Source organism: Alosa pseudoharengus, unplaced genomic scaffold (genome assembly GCF_046254945.1).
Source record: "Alosa pseudoharengus isolate Yale_2024_CS ecotype anadromous, Long Island Sound unplaced genomic scaffold, YU_APseudo_1.1 YU_APseudo_1.1_scf_12, whole genome shotgun sequence".
NCBI classification, from domain to species: Eukaryota; Metazoa; Chordata; class Actinopteri; order Clupeiformes; family Clupeidae; genus Alosa; species Alosa pseudoharengus.
In genome coordinates, this window is record NW_027468587.1 from 9410862 (window position 1) to 9431230 (window position 20369).

The 20369-nt window shown below is 43.9% G+C and overlaps 1 protein-coding gene across 1 annotated transcript in view; it reads right to left on the reverse strand.

Annotated features, from left to right (window-relative positions):
* Positions 1-1722: 1722 nt before the first annotated feature.
* LOC143118896 (eukaryotic translation initiation factor 3 subunit H) overlaps positions 1723-20369 on the reverse strand; it is a 35715-nt gene continuing 17068 nt past the window's right edge. Inside the window, exons 3-8 of the mRNA XM_076280032.1 lie at positions 15038-15205; positions 13005-13104; positions 11009-11158; positions 7004-7124; positions 2738-2870; positions 1723-2027 (exon numbers count right to left, since the gene is read on the reverse strand). Of these exons, the coding sequence (XP_076136147.1) occupies positions 1930-2027; positions 2738-2870; positions 7004-7124; positions 11009-11158; positions 13005-13104; positions 15038-15205 (770 nt within the window). The 3' untranslated portion in view covers positions 1723-1929. The remainder of the gene's footprint in view (positions 2028-2737; positions 2871-7003; positions 7125-11008; positions 11159-13004; positions 13105-15037; positions 15206-20369) is intronic.

Sequence of the window (20369 nt, forward strand, 5' to 3'; positions counted from 1 at the left end):
CAAAATCAAACAATGGCCTCAGGTTAGGGTCTTTGGTCTTTTACCTGTGCTCAAAACAAAACAATGTCTTCAGATCGTTCACACACCAGTCAAAATGATAACACTTCTGAGCAGTCATTACACACTGCATCAAAAAATAGAAAACAGTGTTCAGGGCATTGCACACAATAAGTGCATTTCGCACCTCCAAAAGAAACGTAGTCTACAACCTACCATGTACTCTAAACGCCTTACTGATTGACTGTTGATATGAACCTGCACTGTTCAGCAACCTGTTTTTTTTTATTTATTTTGGGGCTTTTTTTATGCCTTTATGGCGGATAGGATAGTGGAGAATGACAGGAAGTGAGTGGGAGAGAGAGTCGGGGTGGGATCCGGAAAGGACCACGGGGCGGGAATCGAACCCGGGTCGCCGGCGTACAGTGCGGGTGCCCCAGCCAGTTGCGCCACAGCTGGGGCCTTCAGCAACCTGTTTGCACTCTGAACTGTCTCATATTGGTTGTCTCACAATTTGAAAAAAGTGTGATACATTTTTGAGTTATTGGGTTTAACTTATGACATCTGTGCTTTCTTTGTGTTTATTTTTGAAGTACATCACAGTACAAAATGTGTTTTATTGCATGAGAATGTTTAGAGTTTTGCTAAACGAGTCAATGAGATTTGCAAATTGTTTTACTAGGGGAAAACCGTTTAAGTTTTTGTCAAGTGATCGATTCAGTAAACGTGTTCTCAGGCAGCTGAGCATTCGGTTCAGAGTGGGGTTTAGTGTTTTAGCAATTGTGAAAAACTGTAATGACCCCTTCAGTGAGACTTTTGTTAGTGCGTCATCAGAAAAGAAAAATGTTGTAGCAAAAAGCCCCAGTGACTGGTATTCAAACAATAGTAATCTCTTCTGTGAGTCTCTCGCTCACACACACACAAGTGCATGCGTCAGTATGGCATGTTATTTTAGAGTTTACTGCCAATGTAAATTGCTTTGCTCTATTAAAAGTGAACCCCATAAGCTAGCAATGAGGTGGATGTGTCCTTCATTTTTCTCCAGTGATCACAATGTTTATGTTTCAGTGGTAACTTCTGGATATAACAGACAGAACAATCTAGGCAGACATGCCTTTATCTCTGTAACGTCAATCACATTCTAGGTGTACACAGATGTACTTTTAAATCGGCAGTCATGAACGTTCATCATCATACCTCATAACATTGATCATAGGATTATTTATCGGATTGCTAATGTCAGCTATTGTTGATAATACGATCCCATCTGTATTGCCCATGCCATCAAAAGTTGGCAGTAGCTTAATTTTTGCATATGGGGTAATTCCCAATAAGCTTGTTTACAAAAGGCAACAGACACATTTATAAAGGTAATGCCTCTAATGTTAAGATAGCTGTCTCAGAGAAATAAATAATGGGATACCATCGGGGCAACACGGCTGATGCACTTCCACTATTTGATACAAGGTGATATAAGGGAAACAAGTGCAGACAGACAGGCAATGCCCATTTATGATTGTTTGATCTGTATTTATGTACTCTTATATGTATGCGTTTGTGTTATGTACTGTCTTTTTTGCACTTTGTACAGCACTTTGGTCAGTGTATACTGTATTTTTTGTGCCTTATAAATAAATTTTACTTACTTACTTACAATGGCAGCAGCCCTGCTGGACACACATGTACCCTTTCCTAAACACACAAAAACTCACACAATACCAGTAATTAAACTGTAAAGACACTTATTTACTGTATTTTATTCAAAATGACCTATACAGGGTTGTTTATCCCAGACCATTTCTTCCCCCCCGTGTCGTCAATTATCACGTGGAACATAAAAAGGTAGGCCTGTGTGTGGGTTGGTCGCTTGGGTGCGGTGTTGTCTCGATAGCAAATCCTGTTGCGTGGCGCCAGCTTCCTTTCAGCAGCGCTCTAGCTGTTGTGGCCTTGGAGTGCCTCAGCCATGAAAAGCTTGCCGAGATTCTGAGAAGTAAACTCCTTCACATTCTGGCAATAGTTGTTGATTTGTCCTATTAAAAAGAATGGACATGCACGCACACGCACACACACACACACACACACACACATAACATCAACCACACACACACCATCATCAACATCAACCAAGACTTGAAAGGCATTAAAACAGGCTTTGGTTTTTCTGCTTTACTGGAGGCAAATTAATTACATGGTGGCGTTAAACACTTTGACTCTGGGAGTTTTTCCATGCTCAAGAGATCAATTCAAAGTGCAATCTGGAGATCAATTCCAACCCACCAGCCCCTTCCATTAAATATCAAGGTGAGCTGGAAGGGGAACAATCCCTAAGCCCTCTGGGTTGGAAAATGTGTGGATTCAGGATGAAGGAAAGTGAGAATAGGAGTTTGGTAAGTGAGGGAAGGCAGGCATAATGAGAGGCAGGAGTAAACTGCAGGATAGTTTGGGAGATGGGAGAAAGGATGTGAGCGAAATTAAAGTTAGTGCAGTTAAAGTTGACTGGAACTTAGCAGACGCTTTTATCCAAAGCGACAAGGACTGGCAAGGCCAGGATCGGGGATGGAACCCTGGGCCGACCGATTATCAGGCGACGACGTCACCACTGCTCCACCACTCCCATGTTTGTGCATCTGTGTGTTTGTGCGTGCGCGTGCGTGCGTGTGTGTGTGCGCACGTTTGTGGTTGATGAGGGGAATGTTGTGGTGTGATGTCTGATGCTGGGACCCTGGCGACTGGTCAATACCTGCAATCAGGAGGGTGTCCATGCGTGGAGGGGGCTGTGGGGGCTTGAACAACTTGGTGATGTCCTCCTCCGGCAAAGGAGGCTCCCCGCGAGTCTGCCTCTGGGCATTCTCCTGCTGCCGCCTCTGCACATACTGTTAGGTCACATGGAGAGAGGGGGGGAGAGAGGGAGAGAGAGGGAAGGGAGAGAGAGAGAGAGAGAGAGAGAGAGAGAGGGAAGAGAAGAGAGAGAGACAGAGAGGGAAGAGAAGAGAGAGAGAGAGAGAGAGGGAAGGGGAGAGAGAGAGAGAGGGAAGGGGAGAGAGAGAGAGAGGGAAGGGGAGAGAGAGAGAGACAGAAGGGGGAGAGAGAGAGAGAGACAGAAGGGGGAGAGAGAGAGAGAAGACAATGAGTAACATAGCAACAGAGGACAAAAAATATATAACATAGCACATTAGGAGATGGGGAAATTGGGGAGAAAAAAAGACAGTGAGTGAGTGAGTGATGGAGAGAGAGCCAGGGAGGGAAGAAGGAGAGAACATGTGTGAATCGTGGATGTGCAATTACTTGGAGAATTTCTCTGCATGGTCTCGGGGGCGCAATGAAATTGTGCAAAGACACAAGGGATACGAGACTCGAAAGAGCCACTGTGAAGAGACAGGTAATGTAATTTCAGCGACGTTGAGTGCAATGACACCAGGGGCTCTATTTAGAGAGGCCACAGGGTATTGCAATGGGCCGACAAACGTCTCACCAATGTAAGTCAAGCACCTTCCAAGTCTAATCACTTACCACACTAGCAAAATCTGCCAATGGATGCAGGTGATTCAAAGACATTTGGTGACGTATCGTGTGTAGTTAACAAGCCACCAATAACATTGATCTGGATCAATACAGTTAATCACAATTATTCACAACATATAATTAATCTTTTAAAAAACATTTGAAATAAAAGTGTGTTTTCTTTGCCGTTTCTCTGGATGATGTGCACTTTTGTGACTCAAGCTAGCACGCCACGAAAAGACGAAATGATCAAATATTTATCAACTATGCTTGCTACAGCATCATAGCAGGTCTTCGGGGGTGCTTTTGATGAGCTCAGACTGACACAAGCCTATCAGTTTTTAATATGGTGTCATACTGGTCTCTACCGTGTCACACTGAAAGACTTAACAAATTAACAAATGTCCCCTGGTTATTTCAATACTTGAGAAAGACATCAAGGTATTGTTCTTTAAATATTCAGACCACATTCATTACAAATGCCAAGAAAGCAAACATACTACTTTTACTTGCCTTTTTTTATGTTTAATGGTGTAATTATACAACTGAAGTGAGGACTATAGCACAGAATAACTATTTTGGAGTTTGATATTTGAAGCATTTAAGTATAACACAGTGTTATGGACACAGACTCGTCATGTCTTTGACCCAGGTACAGCTGCAAGCTTTTGAATGCCTGTTTGAATACCTGTTGCCGAGTGACCAAATATTTCTAAGGCAAAGGAGGTAATCTCTCTAATTTCAGTTCATGCTGGAAGACGATTTAGTATTTCACTTTTATAACTGGAATTCAACTCTGTGTTTTTTTTCCCCTTCGAAATTGAAAAAAAGCACAGCTGGCAGGAGAGGGAAAGCGTCTGGTTGAGGCTGGCTTGCTTGTTTGAGCTATGGGATTACGAAAGTGATGCCGAGCCACGCGGCTCGATGGCTGCCATGTCTTATGGTAATAAATTTGTTTCCAATTTCTGCAGCACAAGCTTATTGCCCTGTTGAGAATACTCTCCATCTTTTTTTTTGGGGAGGGGGGGGTGTTGTAGGTAAAAAATGTCCACGCCCCCCCCCCTTCATCCTCAAGATAAGATTCAAGCAGGCGTGCCACCAACACAGCACACTGTTCTTTGAAGTTAAATGGTGATTGATGTGAGTCGTTTGGCTGCTATGGCGCGCCGGGGAGCCTGCTTGTGTTGTGGCGAACGAAGGCGCGGAAATGATTGATGATTGAGGTAATTACGTTAGATTTGGGCGCTGGCTGCGGTGATGGCCGCCTTAGTGACTAGTGGGCGGGTGGGAGCAACGGGGTGCAAGAGCTCTCGGGTCTTGGCCTTGCTTTGTATAACCAATTCAACTTGAAAGGGCCTTTGGAAATCTTTTAGGAGAGCAAATTTCAAAGGCCTTGTACAACATGTTCATCAAATGTCAAATATTCAATTAAGAATTACCAGGGCAAATACAAAGCTCTGAAAGACTTTCGGTGTGTGTGTGTGTGTGTGTCTGTGTAGGATCAAGAAAATATGTTGGTAAGATTAAAAGGGAATGGTAGATGGCAATGCACCATGTTCCAGTATTATTATTACTAATGACTAATGCTCTTCAGCTGAATTCTCATTTTCCATGTTCCCTTTGCTATCCCCTCCTCTTGCCCCCAACCCAGCCCACATCCAGCCCTCTTGCCCCCAACCCAGCCTTCTTGCCCCCAACCCAGCCCACATCCAGCCCTCTTGGCCCCAACCCAGCCCACACCCAGCCCTCTTGCCCCCAACCCAGCCCTCTTGGCCCCAACCCAGCCCTCTTGCCCCCAACCCAGCCCTCTAGCCCCCAACCCAGCCCTCTTGCCCCCAACCCAGCCCTCTTGGCCCCAACCCAGCCCTCTTGGCCCCAACACAGCCCTCTTGGCCCCAACACAGCACTCTTGGCCCCAACACAGCACTCTTGCCCCCAACCCAGCCCACATCCAGCCCTCTTGCCCCCAACCCACATCCAGCCTTCTTGCCCCCAACCCAGCCCTCTTGCCCCCAACCCAGCCCACATCCAGCCCTCTTGCCCCCAACCCAGCCCTCTTGCCCCCAACCCAGCCCTCTTGGTCCCAACCCAGCCCTCTTGCCCCCAACCCAGCCCACATCCAGCCCTCTTGCCCCCAACCCAGCCTTCTTGCCCCCAACCCAGCCCACATCCAGCCCTCTTGCCCCCAACCCAGCCCTCTAGCCCCCAACCCAGCCCTCTTGCCCCCAACCCAGCCCTCTTGCCCCCAACCCAGCCCTCTTGCCCCCAACCCAGCCCTCTTGCCGTCGTCTTCTCTTCTCCCCGTCCCTTTCCTCTCGTCATCTGAGGCGAGCTGATGTCACATTCAGGAATTTCAAGACACCTCGGGCTGGCAAAACCACCATCAGAACCCCCCCACCCCAACCCCCCACCTTCAACAATCCACCCTGTGCCGCTCCACGATGGCTCCCGTCGCTCAGCAGCCACGGCGTCCCGTGAAGAGAATCACAGCACGTCTCGCCGGCTGCTCTGCTGACAACATCCAACCGATGACCTGTTCAAGTGGCAGGTTGTCTGGGATTGACTGCAGCGGGTAGCTCACCTACCAAGCTTTCATATGCATGAGATCCAGCCTGGTCCATCGCTCATGTAAGGTGAGAGGAGAGGCCCCACCCAGCCAGGAGGAAATCAGTTCCATCACTGATTCCTGCATCCTCTCCAACCCCCAAACCCTGTGACTTTTTATGACACCATTTCAGGCGCTGTCTCACAGGAAAGTCAGCAAGCATAGAGGGGTGGGAGGTGGGGGGGGGGGGGGAGGGGGGGGGGGGGGGGGGGAGATGACAAATGTCAAGGGCTTTTCGGGGACAAGACAAGCTTCTACAATACGACACCAGTGTGGTGGGGGTGGGGTCGACAATCAATTAAAATGTCAGCCTCAACCAGGCCTGGCCTGTCCATTGACCGGCCTTATCAGTGTCCGACAAGGAGGACACCAGCTGATTAAAGAATGAATAATTCAATATCAACGTCTCTGCTTGCGTAGTTTTTGTCAGGTTTGAACTGTTTGAATAATACCGTCAGTGTGGCAATTCAGAGCCTATTAACATCGCCCCCCCCCCACCTTAATTTTAACCTGCAACAAGCTTAACATTTCACTTATTTCAATAATTTCACCATTTTATTCACCATCACAATTGCAGTAATGAAAAAAATCAGCCTTCCAGTTATTTGACTAATTATTATTAATTTGTGGCTAATTAAAGAGGCTAATGTATCCATTGTCATCACCCTGGTCGAGAGGGACAAGAGAGTTAACAACCCTGGGGTACGGACTGCCAGGACCAAGGGGGGAGGTCAGTGCTAATAATTACTAATAATTTTTGTAATTGAAGAAGCTTATGTATCCCTTGTACTAGCTGCGGCTCGGCGGGGAGGGGGGTTACTGCAGTGGGCACGGACACTGTTGCTATGGGGACAGAGTGGTGTGAGGGGTGAGGTGGGTGAGGGTGGAGGTCAACAGTACCTGGTGTTTCTGCTGCTGCTGCTTGCTCAGGTTGCGGCTGTAGGTGTTGTACTTGACAATGTCCTGGCTCAGGTCGTCCACTCGGTCCATCAGAAGCTGCAGGCTCTTCTCCAGGTGGTTGCTGCAGCAACAGATCAACAACAACAGCATAGTCAAGACACTGTGGCATGGCAGAGCCTTGAGCCTCATGTCCTTGACTTTGGACAAAGCACATAGTGACCTAATCAATGGACACTAGGGGTGTAACGGTTCATGTATTCGTATTGAACCGAAACGGTACGGGCGTCACGGTTCGGTGCATGAATTTACACGGAGAATACACGGTATAAAAATACATAAAACTCGTGTGCAGATTAATTAATGTCATGCGCAATTACTGTTAAGTAGCGAGAGTTACGGGAGTTCTTTAGCGACACCTAACGCTAATCTGTAGCCTCGCCTTAGCTCTGATTGGCGCCTATGTTTTTTTTTGTCAGGTCGTCGGTCGAGTCCGTCAGTCATTAGCAGCACTAAGGTTAGACCCACAAGAGTTAGAGGATCCGCTGGTCTCTTTAAGATCGCAAGTTTGAGAACTTCAGTTACAGTAACGTTAGTACAGGCGAAAGAGTGGTGGATAATATGAAACTGTGTGTCGGCGTTGTTCAGCAGGGTATGTGAGTGGAAAAAATGCTACACATATTCGAAGTCATCACCCAGATGATGTAGGCTACCAATCACTGAAACGAGGGGAAAAAACTTCGCCTGCCCTTCAGTAGCCTTTGGATACACATACAAATAGGGCCAAAACCTATGGCTTAAATTAAATGATTTCGTAATGACAGAAAGCTATGTAAATCGCGTGGTAATTACCTTTATGTTGGGGTAACTTGTAACTTCTCACATGAGGAGCTGGTAGTGTTAAGTGCATAGACAGTAAAATAAAGTGACAACGCTAACCAGGCTAATAAACAAACCATGCTACGGTGAGTAAGGGCAAAGTCACGTGACTTCTAGTTGTAGTCTCTTTATGAAATTTATGAAAGCAATTTCATTTTTAAAAAAAAGGCAAAATAGTGTGATATTTTCACAGTTAGTAGGCTAGATTATTACTTTACACACAATAAAAAAAATATTGAGGCAAATTGTAGACCCTTCCATATACAACTAAACACAGATGTTGAAGGTCTTGCTTAAGTGGATTTTTAAAAATCATTTTTCTATGTAATTTGCACTTTCAGAAATAAGAGATGCTGTAGGCCTATTTTCAGTTTTATAGCTGATTGTCTTATTTTGTTTACAAGTTACAGATGGAGTCTGGGTACTTATTGTACTGTTTAGCCTACATCTTACACACTTCAGGCTGTTGCAGATAGCTCAGGGAAGAGACTGTATGACACTAGGTGGTACAGCCTGAGACATGTACAAAATAAAATGCTTTCTGCATTTTTGTTTTGCTTTTCCCTCCATTGTACCGAACTCGTACCGAACCGTGATGTCCGAACCGAGGTATGAACCGAACCGTGACTTCTGTGTACCGTTACACCCCTAATGGACACAGTACATCCTTGATGTCCACAACTTAAGCGATTTCTCTCCATCTTCGCTCTTGCTGCAAGGGTAACCAAAATCCCATACAAGGGGCGGAGAGGGACTTCATCTCCCGCTTGGATCAGTCTCCGTGACTGACCCTTACCCGTAACTCAAAAACACGTCTCAATCAGCGTTACGGAACAATTACCTGCAGGGCGAGAACCATTTATCTCGCAGCCTGACGCTGATTAAAAAAGGTCAATATGTGCAGCATTTCGAAACTAATGCCATCTGAGGTCTGCGAAACAAAGGTGGTCGCTGTGCATACTGGCGGGGCCTTGTGTTCTCTGTCGCATTCATTACTGCCAGCTTGCCGTTGGAGTTAAGGATCAAGAGAAGTGTTAGGAAGTGTTAGCCAGGATTAGGCAGCAGAACTCCTCAAGATGCTTTGCATTACAAATGAAAACCGCCAAACACATCTGCAGCGTCATTAGAGAGTCAATGTCGAAAGTGTGTACCGTCTCTATACACCGCTACAGTGCAATACAAGATTCTCTCACAAATCAACGTGACCGCCCATGAAACTTTACTTGCCCACATGAATAATTTAAATTCAAATAACATTCAAAAAAGAAAGAAAATTTCCATAACTGCAAATGTGGGGGGCCAAGTGTGTAACTCTCCCACTGTAATCTCCCGTCGAACATGTATCTGCCTACACATTACAAGAAGGATTACGCACCGACTAACTCCACCGAGTTACTGCGCACAGACCTGCATCTGCAAGGTTTTGCATTTTGATGGGGATTCGGCTCAGTGGTGGGGTGCGCCTCCCTTGCTACTCGCAGGTTAGGGAGCTTGCGTTGAGACATAGGATGATTCACATCTTGAACAGGGGAGGTTCAATATTTGGTGAAGTGTGACTCAACTGGTTCACATATGAGGGTCTCGTCATCGGTTGAGGTTAAGGCCCGAGAATCTACAGCTCGGAGATGTTCAGGAAACGTACGTGTGAGAAAAGTTAGCAACAAAGATAATTTGGAAGCGTTTTGAAGATGTGTCCATTTAGAGGAAGTGTCTTTAAATATAATGCTTCCAAAGGGTTCATTCTAAGATGATCAAGCTCACAAGATCTTCACTGGATGGGGATAGAATAGACATAGCCCTTGGCAGATCAAACCATCCATCTCTAATAGCAATATGTTTTTAAATACCATCCATCATTTAAAACCATCCATCTCTAATGTTAGGCCAGAAGAAGCTAAGGAGGGATACTGGGTTAGTGAACAGTGTGAACACTAGTGGGTTAGTAAATAGTGAGCTCACTAGTGGTTTAGTGAATAGTGTGCTCACCCTATCCCTGAGAGGTAGGATTGTGCTCTCGAATGGTCTTGAGAACATTACATTACATTTGGCTGACGCTTTTTAGCCAAAGTGACTTACAACATGGTAAACAAATTAAAGCTTTTTAAAAACAATTCTTCTAACAATTTAAAATGTAAACTACAATAAGACAAGTGCATCAGTGAGTGCGGTTTTTATACAGTTAAGGCAAGACACTACAGGTGAATAGGGTCAATTTTTTAACAAGCAGATATCACTATGAAACTTCCCCAGTTGATTACTTACATTAATAAGAGAAAAAAATGTATTACAAGTTTTCTGTAATTTAACGTTTAGGCATTATTAATTAGGCATTATCTAATTAAATATGCATACATTTTAAGGCACGGAACCTGAGCATTGGATACAGCCAGGTTCAAAATTATGTTTTCATTGTGTACAGATATTAGATGGGGAAAAATGTACAGAGGGATTTATGAATATCTACTTTTGTTATCCTGTAAATCAGAATATGATGTCAATAGCCCTAAATGTTGCCATGTTTTAGGCATAAAATGTCATGTAAGTCAGGCTAGGAATAATATATCAACAAACCCCTCTGTAAAAATCTTCTACATATAGTTAGGCATAAGTCTAGAAAGTCTGGTGTATGTAAGTGCTTCTGAAGTGGAGTTTTCGTGCTCAGAGTGGGAGAGGAAACTCATTTTGAGAAAATAGCCTTGAAAGACAGCTAATGAGATTTCGTTCTCAGCCTAGACTCGTCTTTGAACTTTCGCGATTGGTTGCTGATACAAAGGAAGTGTCCATATATGGATCACATAGCGTGATACAGGAAAAACAGAGCTTTCCAACGGTACTACACATGATATGTTTTGGACCACAGTCGCGGGAGTGCATGCAAGGTTAGAATGCTAACTTTTGCTGAATTTAGGAGAAATATACAGGCGCGAGGAGACACAATATAACGAAAAAAACATCTAAATGTGGAAATCGGACTTTTTTGTTGTAGTAGTGGGATAGAATACATGCTAAGGTAACATACTAGCTCAAAATCTCGAAATTGACCAGTGCATGAAAAAACGATGTTTTCACCTGCCGTGTCTCGCCTTAAGTGTCAGTTCTAGTCAGTTCCAGAACGAAGGGAGAACTCACCTGCTCGACAGGTTGAGGAGCTCGTGCTTGTCGGCCACCTGAGACTTGTCCTCCAGCTCCCACAGGAGAACGTTGATCAGGTGCGAGTTCTTGATGACGATGGGCACCTCCTCGAACATGTGCTCATAGCCCACATTGGCCTTCTTCAGCCTGGAGATGGACAAGGGAGGAGGAGGATGAGGAGGAAGACATGCGCAAGATATCAGAGGGGTTTTTCATCAGATCCATAGACTCCATATTTCTGAGCCAACTTTTCAAATACGTTTTTAAACAAGGGCAACGGAAGGACGGACTTACTGACTGACTGACACACACACACACACACACACACCCTTTTCCTCAGACCCACTCCCATTCGCTATGCGCACTCTAGCATTCAATAATTTACTCAATAACTGTGAGCGCTATGACAGCTTTTGAACTTTTTTTCTACCCTCAAGATCTTGCAAACTTGAAAGGACCCTCAGTCTGGTAACACTCAATAATGAAATGGCTATATTGAGCAGGACGTTGTGCTGGCCAGCTGCCATCGTAAGAACATGTAGAAAACAGAATTAGTAAGACTGTGTGATGGTCTTACAGAAAGTCAGCAGGATTTTTAACTAGATTTGGGAATGCCGACGGTTTAATTGACAAACTGCCTGTGTCTACCACCTTCCCTGTCAGGTCAGTAGGTTTGTGTCGCTTCAGCAAGCCAAAATCCCATTTGCATGTGGATGATTTAGGCACAATGACTTTTTGTCTCACATATTTTGGGCTGTGATGAAAAATAACTCTTTTCTTTGCAAAGCCCTGTGATTACACATGATGCGTAAACAAATATCAAACATTCATGAGCGGTACACTTTCACACTCATTCCTCCCGCTAAATACCTATAATAAACCATCTCCAAGAGATCAAACAAAATTCATTTGCCATCTTTCCTTCTCCGGCAGTTGTGATATTTCGACTACTTTCGACAGAGCGCTTTGCACTAACTCACGCCCACTCGTTACACATGGATCTGGCGGCAATTTAAAAGCAATTACCATCTGCTTCAGTGTCACGTAAGCCGACGACTTTGTGTGCCTGTTTACTTGACCGGCAGCACTGGCAGATCCCTCAATGCTGCCATCATCATTACTCTAAAAGCCTAAGGAGGCACTACTGTGTACTGGCAGAGGTGCGTGCGCGTGCGTGTGTGTTTCCATAAAGCCACAAGAGCAATGGTTGCAGCTGCCTGAAAGTTTGGATCCCAATATCCCTGTTCGTCTGTGCAAAGAAAATGTGTTGCGCACCCACCTCTGCAGTATTCTTGGCCTGACTACGCAGCTCCACCGGTAGAGAACTATGCCAGTGCCAAGGTCTAAAGACTGATTCCCAAGAGATAATGAGCATTAAAGCAACACCAAAGAGTTTTTTGTACCTTAAAATAATGTTCCCAAAATCGTTTCAGTGGTTCATCAACTCGTAACAGGGTGAACGGCACTTCTGCATTCGCTTTGCGGCCCTCTATTGGCTATAACCGCACTATGTAAGTTTGCCAGATCGGGTAGTGGATCGGTAGTTTGATGGAATGAGACATAAGAAACTACAAATTTGACATGCTTCTGATGTCGCAATACATCATACTCATAAAATCATGCAACATACTCTACCATGTCTGCGGACATCGTTATTTGCAAAGCTGGTGCTGTATAAACAAATAGCGTGCATGCAACAGAGGAAAAGTGCTTTGGTGTTGCTTTAAAGAAACTTTCATGTGTAATTTTGAAAGACTGGATCATCTATTTGAATTCAGGTCACTTTTATTAATATCCCCAGCTCCATAAAAATGAAAACCATGATCTATTGATACACAACCGACCACATTGACCCTAACTGGACAGGACAATTGCAGAGTTTTTCAGCTTTGAATCAACCATTTCAAGTCACAATGATAAAATGCCGATTGCACAAGGACTAGATGTAGTGTGTGTGTGTGTGTGTGTGTGTGTGTGTGTGTGTGTGACTGACCCTTCTGGAGTGAAGTCCTTTTCTTTGCAGATCTCCATGAGTTTAGGCGTGAGTCTGTAGGCCTTCAGAGACAAGGAGCCCTGGGCTGTTTTGATGGGATCTATTGAAAAATAAAATGTTGAACAAACCTTGAGTTGGCTAAAAAATATTAAACCAAACAAACTGCTGATTCATCAAGTATGAATGAAGGCAGCATCAATAAATGGGGAGAGAAAACAACTTGAAAGCAACTAAAGCATTCTCATCATTCAAATATCCATCATATCCTGAAACAGTAAATACCAATGATCATATTATGGATAAATGAACATGGACAGCCTTGCTAAAAAATCCAAATAAAGTAGTTTGAGTGTTTCATTTATCAACTTGTCGCTTTTCATTTGCAGACTTTAAAAACAGTCAAACCACCATGCGGAGAGCTTCTCCAGCTCTCCATCTTGGGAACCAAAGTTTACAGGATTTGTCTGGGTTAATTATCGACAGTAGGCCAAGAACAAAAGACGTTCTTGACGGAAGTCTCACTGATGAAGTTTCACTGCATTAATGTGCTTGTCAAAACCGTTGGTAATGAACTTCATAAGTGCTTCCAAAACACTTATCGGTCCCGTCAATCACCTGCAACCCCGAAATCAGTGTTTGATTCTCCAATTATTGCTTTTGTAATACGACTTTAATACAAAGAAAACAGAACTGAATCACAGAAAATGGGCTACTGACAGCGTTTGAATTCTAGAATCCTGCCACGGAATAAGACATTTGAAAATACTTTTCATTCCGTTACCATTTCCCTTGGTTATAAATTCTTCTTGTTCAAATTCCTCGAGGAGTCTCATGTCCCTGCCTTTGATATATCATAATACATTATTGATAGTGGTTTAAAGGAAGTTCCATAATGGACCTTATCCAGGCAGCTTGACCGGGGGAAGGAGGGGTAGAGCCCCTCACCCCCCGCAGGTGTCAGGTAGAGCGAGTCACTCCACACACCTTCCAGCCTCTTAATCCCCATCATCAAAATGCATGAACTGGAAAAGGTATCGATTCCCTAGACCATCCTCTTCACATCTCCTTATAAGACCGTCTCGGATATCTAATGTGACTCGTGTCACATGTGAGCCCAAAAGATGATGACTTGCTCAGGTCAATCAGAAAGAAATGATAAGAGTATTTTTTCTTTTTTACACGTTAGAATTTGAAATATATCACCTCACATCCAATTCGAAGCAAATTATATTTACTTATACTACTTATATTTTAGCATATTACACTGACCAGTGTCAGGTGAGACCGAAGCCCTGCATAACGGTCAAGAATGAAACTCTGTTGTCTATTGTGGAATACAGTTTCATCAGTCATTTAGCACTCAGTTAGAATGATGGCTTATTAACACTCCAAGCTGTCAAAGCCTAATCAGCCTGTCTACTCGCGCCACATTAATAGTGCCAATCTGTGACCCCTTCTCTCTCTTATCTAACGAACAAGCCTCAAGAGGCTGGATGTGAGCCGTGCCCATCATGCGCCACATTAGGTTTGTGTGGTAGCTGATTTTTTGTGTGCTATATCTCAATAGCTTGCCCTACCTGTCTGTACTTGAGATGGTGCAAGGCTGGACAAAGCCAGCACAATCTGTTTTGCTTTGACAAACACCAATTGATGAGATTATTAATTCAATTCAAATCTGTAACACAGAGGAGTCTATGCAAAGTGTAAGAACAATTCTTTCAATTCCCAGGCTTTGGCTACACTAAGGAGGAAGTCATGACAGCTGTATGGGCTAAACACCACTGAGGCCATTTTTATTTTAAGATAAAATGATATTCAAGCATTAGTTTGGCAGAAAGAAGCACATGGTGTAAGACATCAGCAGGTCTGAGTAATTTACTTTGTGCAGTACACAAGGTCCCTCTGACAGAGTGCTGCAAATCTTCCAGAAACTAGTTAAAGTTCAATAAAAGGCATCTTTGAGACATTACTGGATTGGCCTTTTTAGATTACTCAAATGACAAAGCAGACTGGTGCGTCTAGATGAAACTCACCGTAGATGAGCACAACAGATTCCTCAATGGCGTGCTGGTAGCTGAACTGAGAGTCCAGCAGAGCTCGGCTGACAAAGGAGCCGTAATATGTGGACTGGTACCAGCCGACGTGCAGATGGTCGATGTTCACATGGCGGAGACTGCGCATCATCTCCATCTGATACTGGACTGTGAATTAGAGGGAGGGAGAGAGTGAAAAAAAGATCCAAGGTCACACTTAAACTAGCTTACCAAAGACCACCAGGGAAAACCAGAGAAAACAGAGGTTTTGGTAATGGTGTGCTTTTTTCCTATCTAAAAGTCACACATACATTCGTATGTGGAAATATGAATATTTTAAATAGTTATACATCAGGAATAACATGGCTCCTAAATTTAAGGTTATAAAAGATTTTGTGAGTATAAAGAAGTGCATCATGGGAGAGTGCACACAGGAAGGGCATTGAGGAGCTCTAGAGCATTGCATGGCTATTCTTTTTCCTATTAAGGGCACATATTTTGCACACAATAAGTTCTTGAGGTTTTAATAAAACATCTGCTTTACTATGTATTTCAATATTTTTTGCACTGTTAGCCATTGCAGAAAGCCAAATACATGCATAAAAACACTGAAAAGGGACATTTTCATAATGGGACCTTTAAACTACTCAAGGAAAAAACGAACAAAACACAGACCGGGTCAAATGGGCGATACAACAACAGTGTGGGGAAATACGATGACAACCCAACTGTTGCACTGAATACATCATAGTGGAAGTCAATTCACACAATAGTTGATGGATACAGCAGTGCTGTTTTGAGCAGACTTGTTTAGACAGATACGTCATTACAGCTTCTGTTGACATCTATGCAGGTGTTGAAGCGCGCGTGCGCGCACACACACACACACACACACACACACACACACACACACACACACACACACACACACACACACACACACACACACACACACACACACACACACACACACACACACACACACACACACACACACACACACACACACACACGGAATCACTGACATAGTCCAAGGACATTATAGAAATGTAAAGTAACAAAGTACAAATTTTGTACACATACAATACAAAATTATATTTGCCTCCCACATATTTCAAAAAGCGAAAGGCAACTTTGAATTGATATGCAGAACTGAATTGCTATTCAGAATTTGTCAGAGTCAAGCAGTAGCATACAATGTGTCAGACTGTCTAATGTCTTGCTGTGCTATTCTGGATGAACCTTGAGCTCAAAGATGTTAAATATGGCACTTCAAAAAGACTGCCATTTTCAGGCAAAAAGGGGATGTAACGAATTGTCAGCAAGTCCACTTCAAATGTTTTATGCATTGAGCCGAACCTTTCTGCGCCAAAAGAAAACCAGCACACTCCAATGTCTTTTCGACAGGCATGCGCGCCAATAGAAGCACATTTGTTGGGATCATGCAAACTTGTCAAAATGAAAAGGGGGCCTTACAAACATTATAAACATTTAGCTAACCATTCAGCCATCATTCCAGCAAGCTTGTGTGTGTGTGTGTGTGTGTGTGTGTGTGTGTGTGTGTGTGTGTGTGTGTGTGTGTATATATCAGCGGAACTTGCGTATCCTCCAGCTTGTTAGTGTGCAAAAATGCTGTGAGTAGTGGTGAACAGCAGACGCAGCCATCAGCTGATTGGTATGCATCAGAGCAAGAGGTCATTAATGCCATTCTGGCTTGCTGAATATACCGTGCCTTGTTGACAGCTTATGACACAAAATGGTTGCTGACAAGGTGAAATCAGAAGCCAACAATATTCTAGTATCATCAATACCGCAATATATCTGAGATTTCACAGTATGGCGATGGACATTTGGGTTTTTGTGTGTATGTATATATGTGTGTGTGTGTGTGTATGTGTATATGTGTGTGTATATATATGTGTGTGTGTGTGTGTGTGTGTGTGTGTGTATATATATATGTGTGTGTGTGTGTTTATATATATGTGTGTGTGTGTGTATATATGTGTGTGTGTGTGTGTTTATATATATGTGTGTGTGTGTGTGTATATATGTGTGTGTGTGTGTGTGTGTGTGTGTGTGTGTGTGTGTGTGTGTGTGTGTGTGTGTGTGTGTGTGTGTGTGTGTGTGTGTGTGTGTGTGTGTGTGTGTGTGTGTGTGTGTGTGTGTGCGTGCACGTTCTGGGCAGGCGGAGGTTCGCCCAGGTGAAAAACGGAGAGGGAATAAGCGCACTGAGGCCGGCAGCAGGGTGTTGGGTGGGTGGTGGGCGGAAAGGGAGGCCGACATTTATCAATGTCCTCTCGGCCCTGGGCACACCGCGAGATCTGTGACAGGCTTTCAGCATCTAATAAGGGGGATATCCTGAATACCAGTCCCATTTACCAGCCTGTCTGTCAGGGGGAGAAGTCCTGACGGAGGTACACCATTGGCAACCGTGAGGCAAAAGAACAGGGACTATTCTTAAGACCCGCAATAACCCCGCGCCACCAAGCCCCTTTTGTCTGTTAACGTGCCGGCCAGGGTTCAGAGATTTGCTCTGTGGGAGAAAATAATGCTGCTGCCACACATACAAACAAAACCCCGGAATCTTTTGGTAAATATCACAGGGAATCGGGACAGTGCCTTGTTTGTTTTCGGTTGAAGAGAGAGGCGAAATGAGTCTCATCTGGGAGGGAGCCAATCCATGGGCTTTATTTGCTCTTCCACACATCGGTGAAGGCATCTGATTGTGGCGATGAATGCGCCAAACAGCGAGCGATGGTACGTGCTAGTCGCTTGACTCCAGTCACACCCTCGTCTGGACACGCATTGGTCAAATGTGTGTGAGAGTGTCCCCCCACCAGCGAGCCAGCGAGACTGAATGAGTGAGCAGAGCAGGCGAGCGAGCGTGACTATCGAGAGCCAAGACTGACAGCGGTCGAATAAGCAAGCGAGAACATCCGAGAGAATACAGGGGTGAACAAGAACGAATGAAAGAAAAGAAATCAAGCAAGGAAGGAAGAGAACAGTGGTTGGGCCAATAAGGACTGTCTCTTAAGCAGAGGTCTAATAATGCCAGCTGAGAGGGTAGGAGCAAGGGGTATGCAATAGCGAGGCCCTGTAGCTCCTCTAATGATTAGCGTGGCCCTCCGCTACTGCTAGCGCGACACGTCAGCACGACGGGCATCTATAATCAACTCTCCAGCTGGGCACCCGAGAGGCAGACTAGGCTCCTACACAGAGAAGCCCAATTTGCCTCCTAAAGGCCCTCCTGCCAACATCCCCAATACAATACGACAGAAAGCAAAATGGTTCAGCAGCTTTTCAGCTGGAAATGCATCCAATGTTCAATTATTACCTGCTGAATGGTGCAAATTACAATTTGTAAACTGGTTTTGACTCCCTGACGAAGGCTTATATGCCGAAACGCGTCAGTTTTTAAAGGTTTAAGATGACCAAGCCATAATAAAGGCTTTTTAATTTTATAAACTGGTGCAAATTACAAATAGCACATGCACATCTTTTACATGAGGATACCATGTCCTGCTCCTCTCACTACAATGGCTGTTTTGGTTGCAAATAGTCACTAAAGCCTACATTATGTTTGCAGTCTAGTTTGTTTTCACACTACCAAATATAAACTTAACAGAAATATCAATGGTCCAAGGATGAAAACATTTAAATACCAATACTCAAAATAATTTGCAAGATGAAAGACATTTGGCTTTGGCAAGGCCTTCTGCTCCCTGAGCCCCTTTATTTATGAACACTATCAAACTTAATGTTTAACCCTCTGCGAAACACTGAAAACATAATGCTAACTGAACTGACTGGTGAACAGGCAATAGCTTTCCAAGGCAACATTATGCTCTTAGCTCAATTCACAATCAAAGTGCAAATCATTATTTTCTAAATTGTTTTTACTATACATCATAGCCAAGCCTATTATAGGCTGTATTTTTGTGCATTTAAACTAATTTTTCAGTCTACTGTTGCCTGCTTTAAGAAAGTATAGGAGTTTGGCTTTATCACAATTGGCTACACAGAGTGGCCTAACTCCTGAGCAGCTACTTTGATACTTTATTCGAATAACACTTATTAAACTCACCTCAACATGTCTTTTGTTTAACCCGCCGAGGGCAGAAGAAAAATAACAGTAAGCAACACTGTGATTATGTTTTACACCTTGTCTATAGGCAGAGATACATTTTAGTCTAGTATGGGGGGGGGGGGTATTTATCAGCGTATTTCCTTTCTTGGATCCCTTTGCCATATCATGCTGCAGTAGGCTACACTTAAGGATCGATAATGAAAGAGAGTGAGTGAGGGGTTGACTGCAAAGCCCCCCACAGAGGCAACTGATGGGTAGGTCTGCAAAGAAGCACAAAGAGAGGCCAATCACAATGATCTGCCTGTCATTCCGTCTCACTACATCACTTGCTCTCTCTCTGCCTCACTCTCACAAAAAAAATATGTAGGCTCTGTAATTTGTAGGCGTTGGGGAGCCACCATTCGCTTTCCGAAGAGGTGGGATGTCTGCCAGTTTTTGCATACTTTTTAAAGTAAGAAAATGCGTGCCTGGTGCGCAGAATAAGTACAGGATGGATAGCTCTCTTATCTCTCACAACTGGAGTGTCAAGAGGATTGGTTGGGGAAAAAAAAAAGACTTCTTTGGCCAGGCAACTAATTTCAAAATACATTGAGAATTTTCCTACCACCTGTGAGGTTTGTATTATCAAGCAGTCTTGAAGACGAGACATCTGTTGCGATTTTAAACAACCTCTGTCAAGTACACAAGTAACCTGCAGCGGTGGGAAAAAACAGGATTAATCAGATTCATGAAAGTGATTATCTTGGACGTGGACGTCCATCACTATCGGGGAGGTGATGGTAATTTCAATAATTGACGAGGTGCATTAATTTGAGTCTTGATGGAGCAAAATTTCAATCACCCAAACAGAAGTTCCCAGCGTTCCAATTATCTAAGCGCTTGTGCTGGCTGTCAGGGGCTTAATATCCACAGGAAATCTAAGCAGACTACTTAAGCAGGCAGCTGTGTTGACTACCCACAGTAAAAAAAAAAAAAAAAAAAGCAGCAGCGTGACGGATCATTTTCGTCAATTTTCGTGTAGATCATTTTCAGTGAGCCAGTGAACTAACTTCTTAATACCACCAGTTCCTATCTTTACAGAAGCTCTGAATGGGTTAGCTTTACCATTGCTGTGCTGCCTAGAGAATTATAACTAGGTTGTATAATTCAAAGCTTTCTTGATGCGCAAGGAATGCTTTCCAAGCTCGTTTTATGTAATATAATCCCACCTTGAGAAGGAACACTAATTTCATGATACATTGAGCT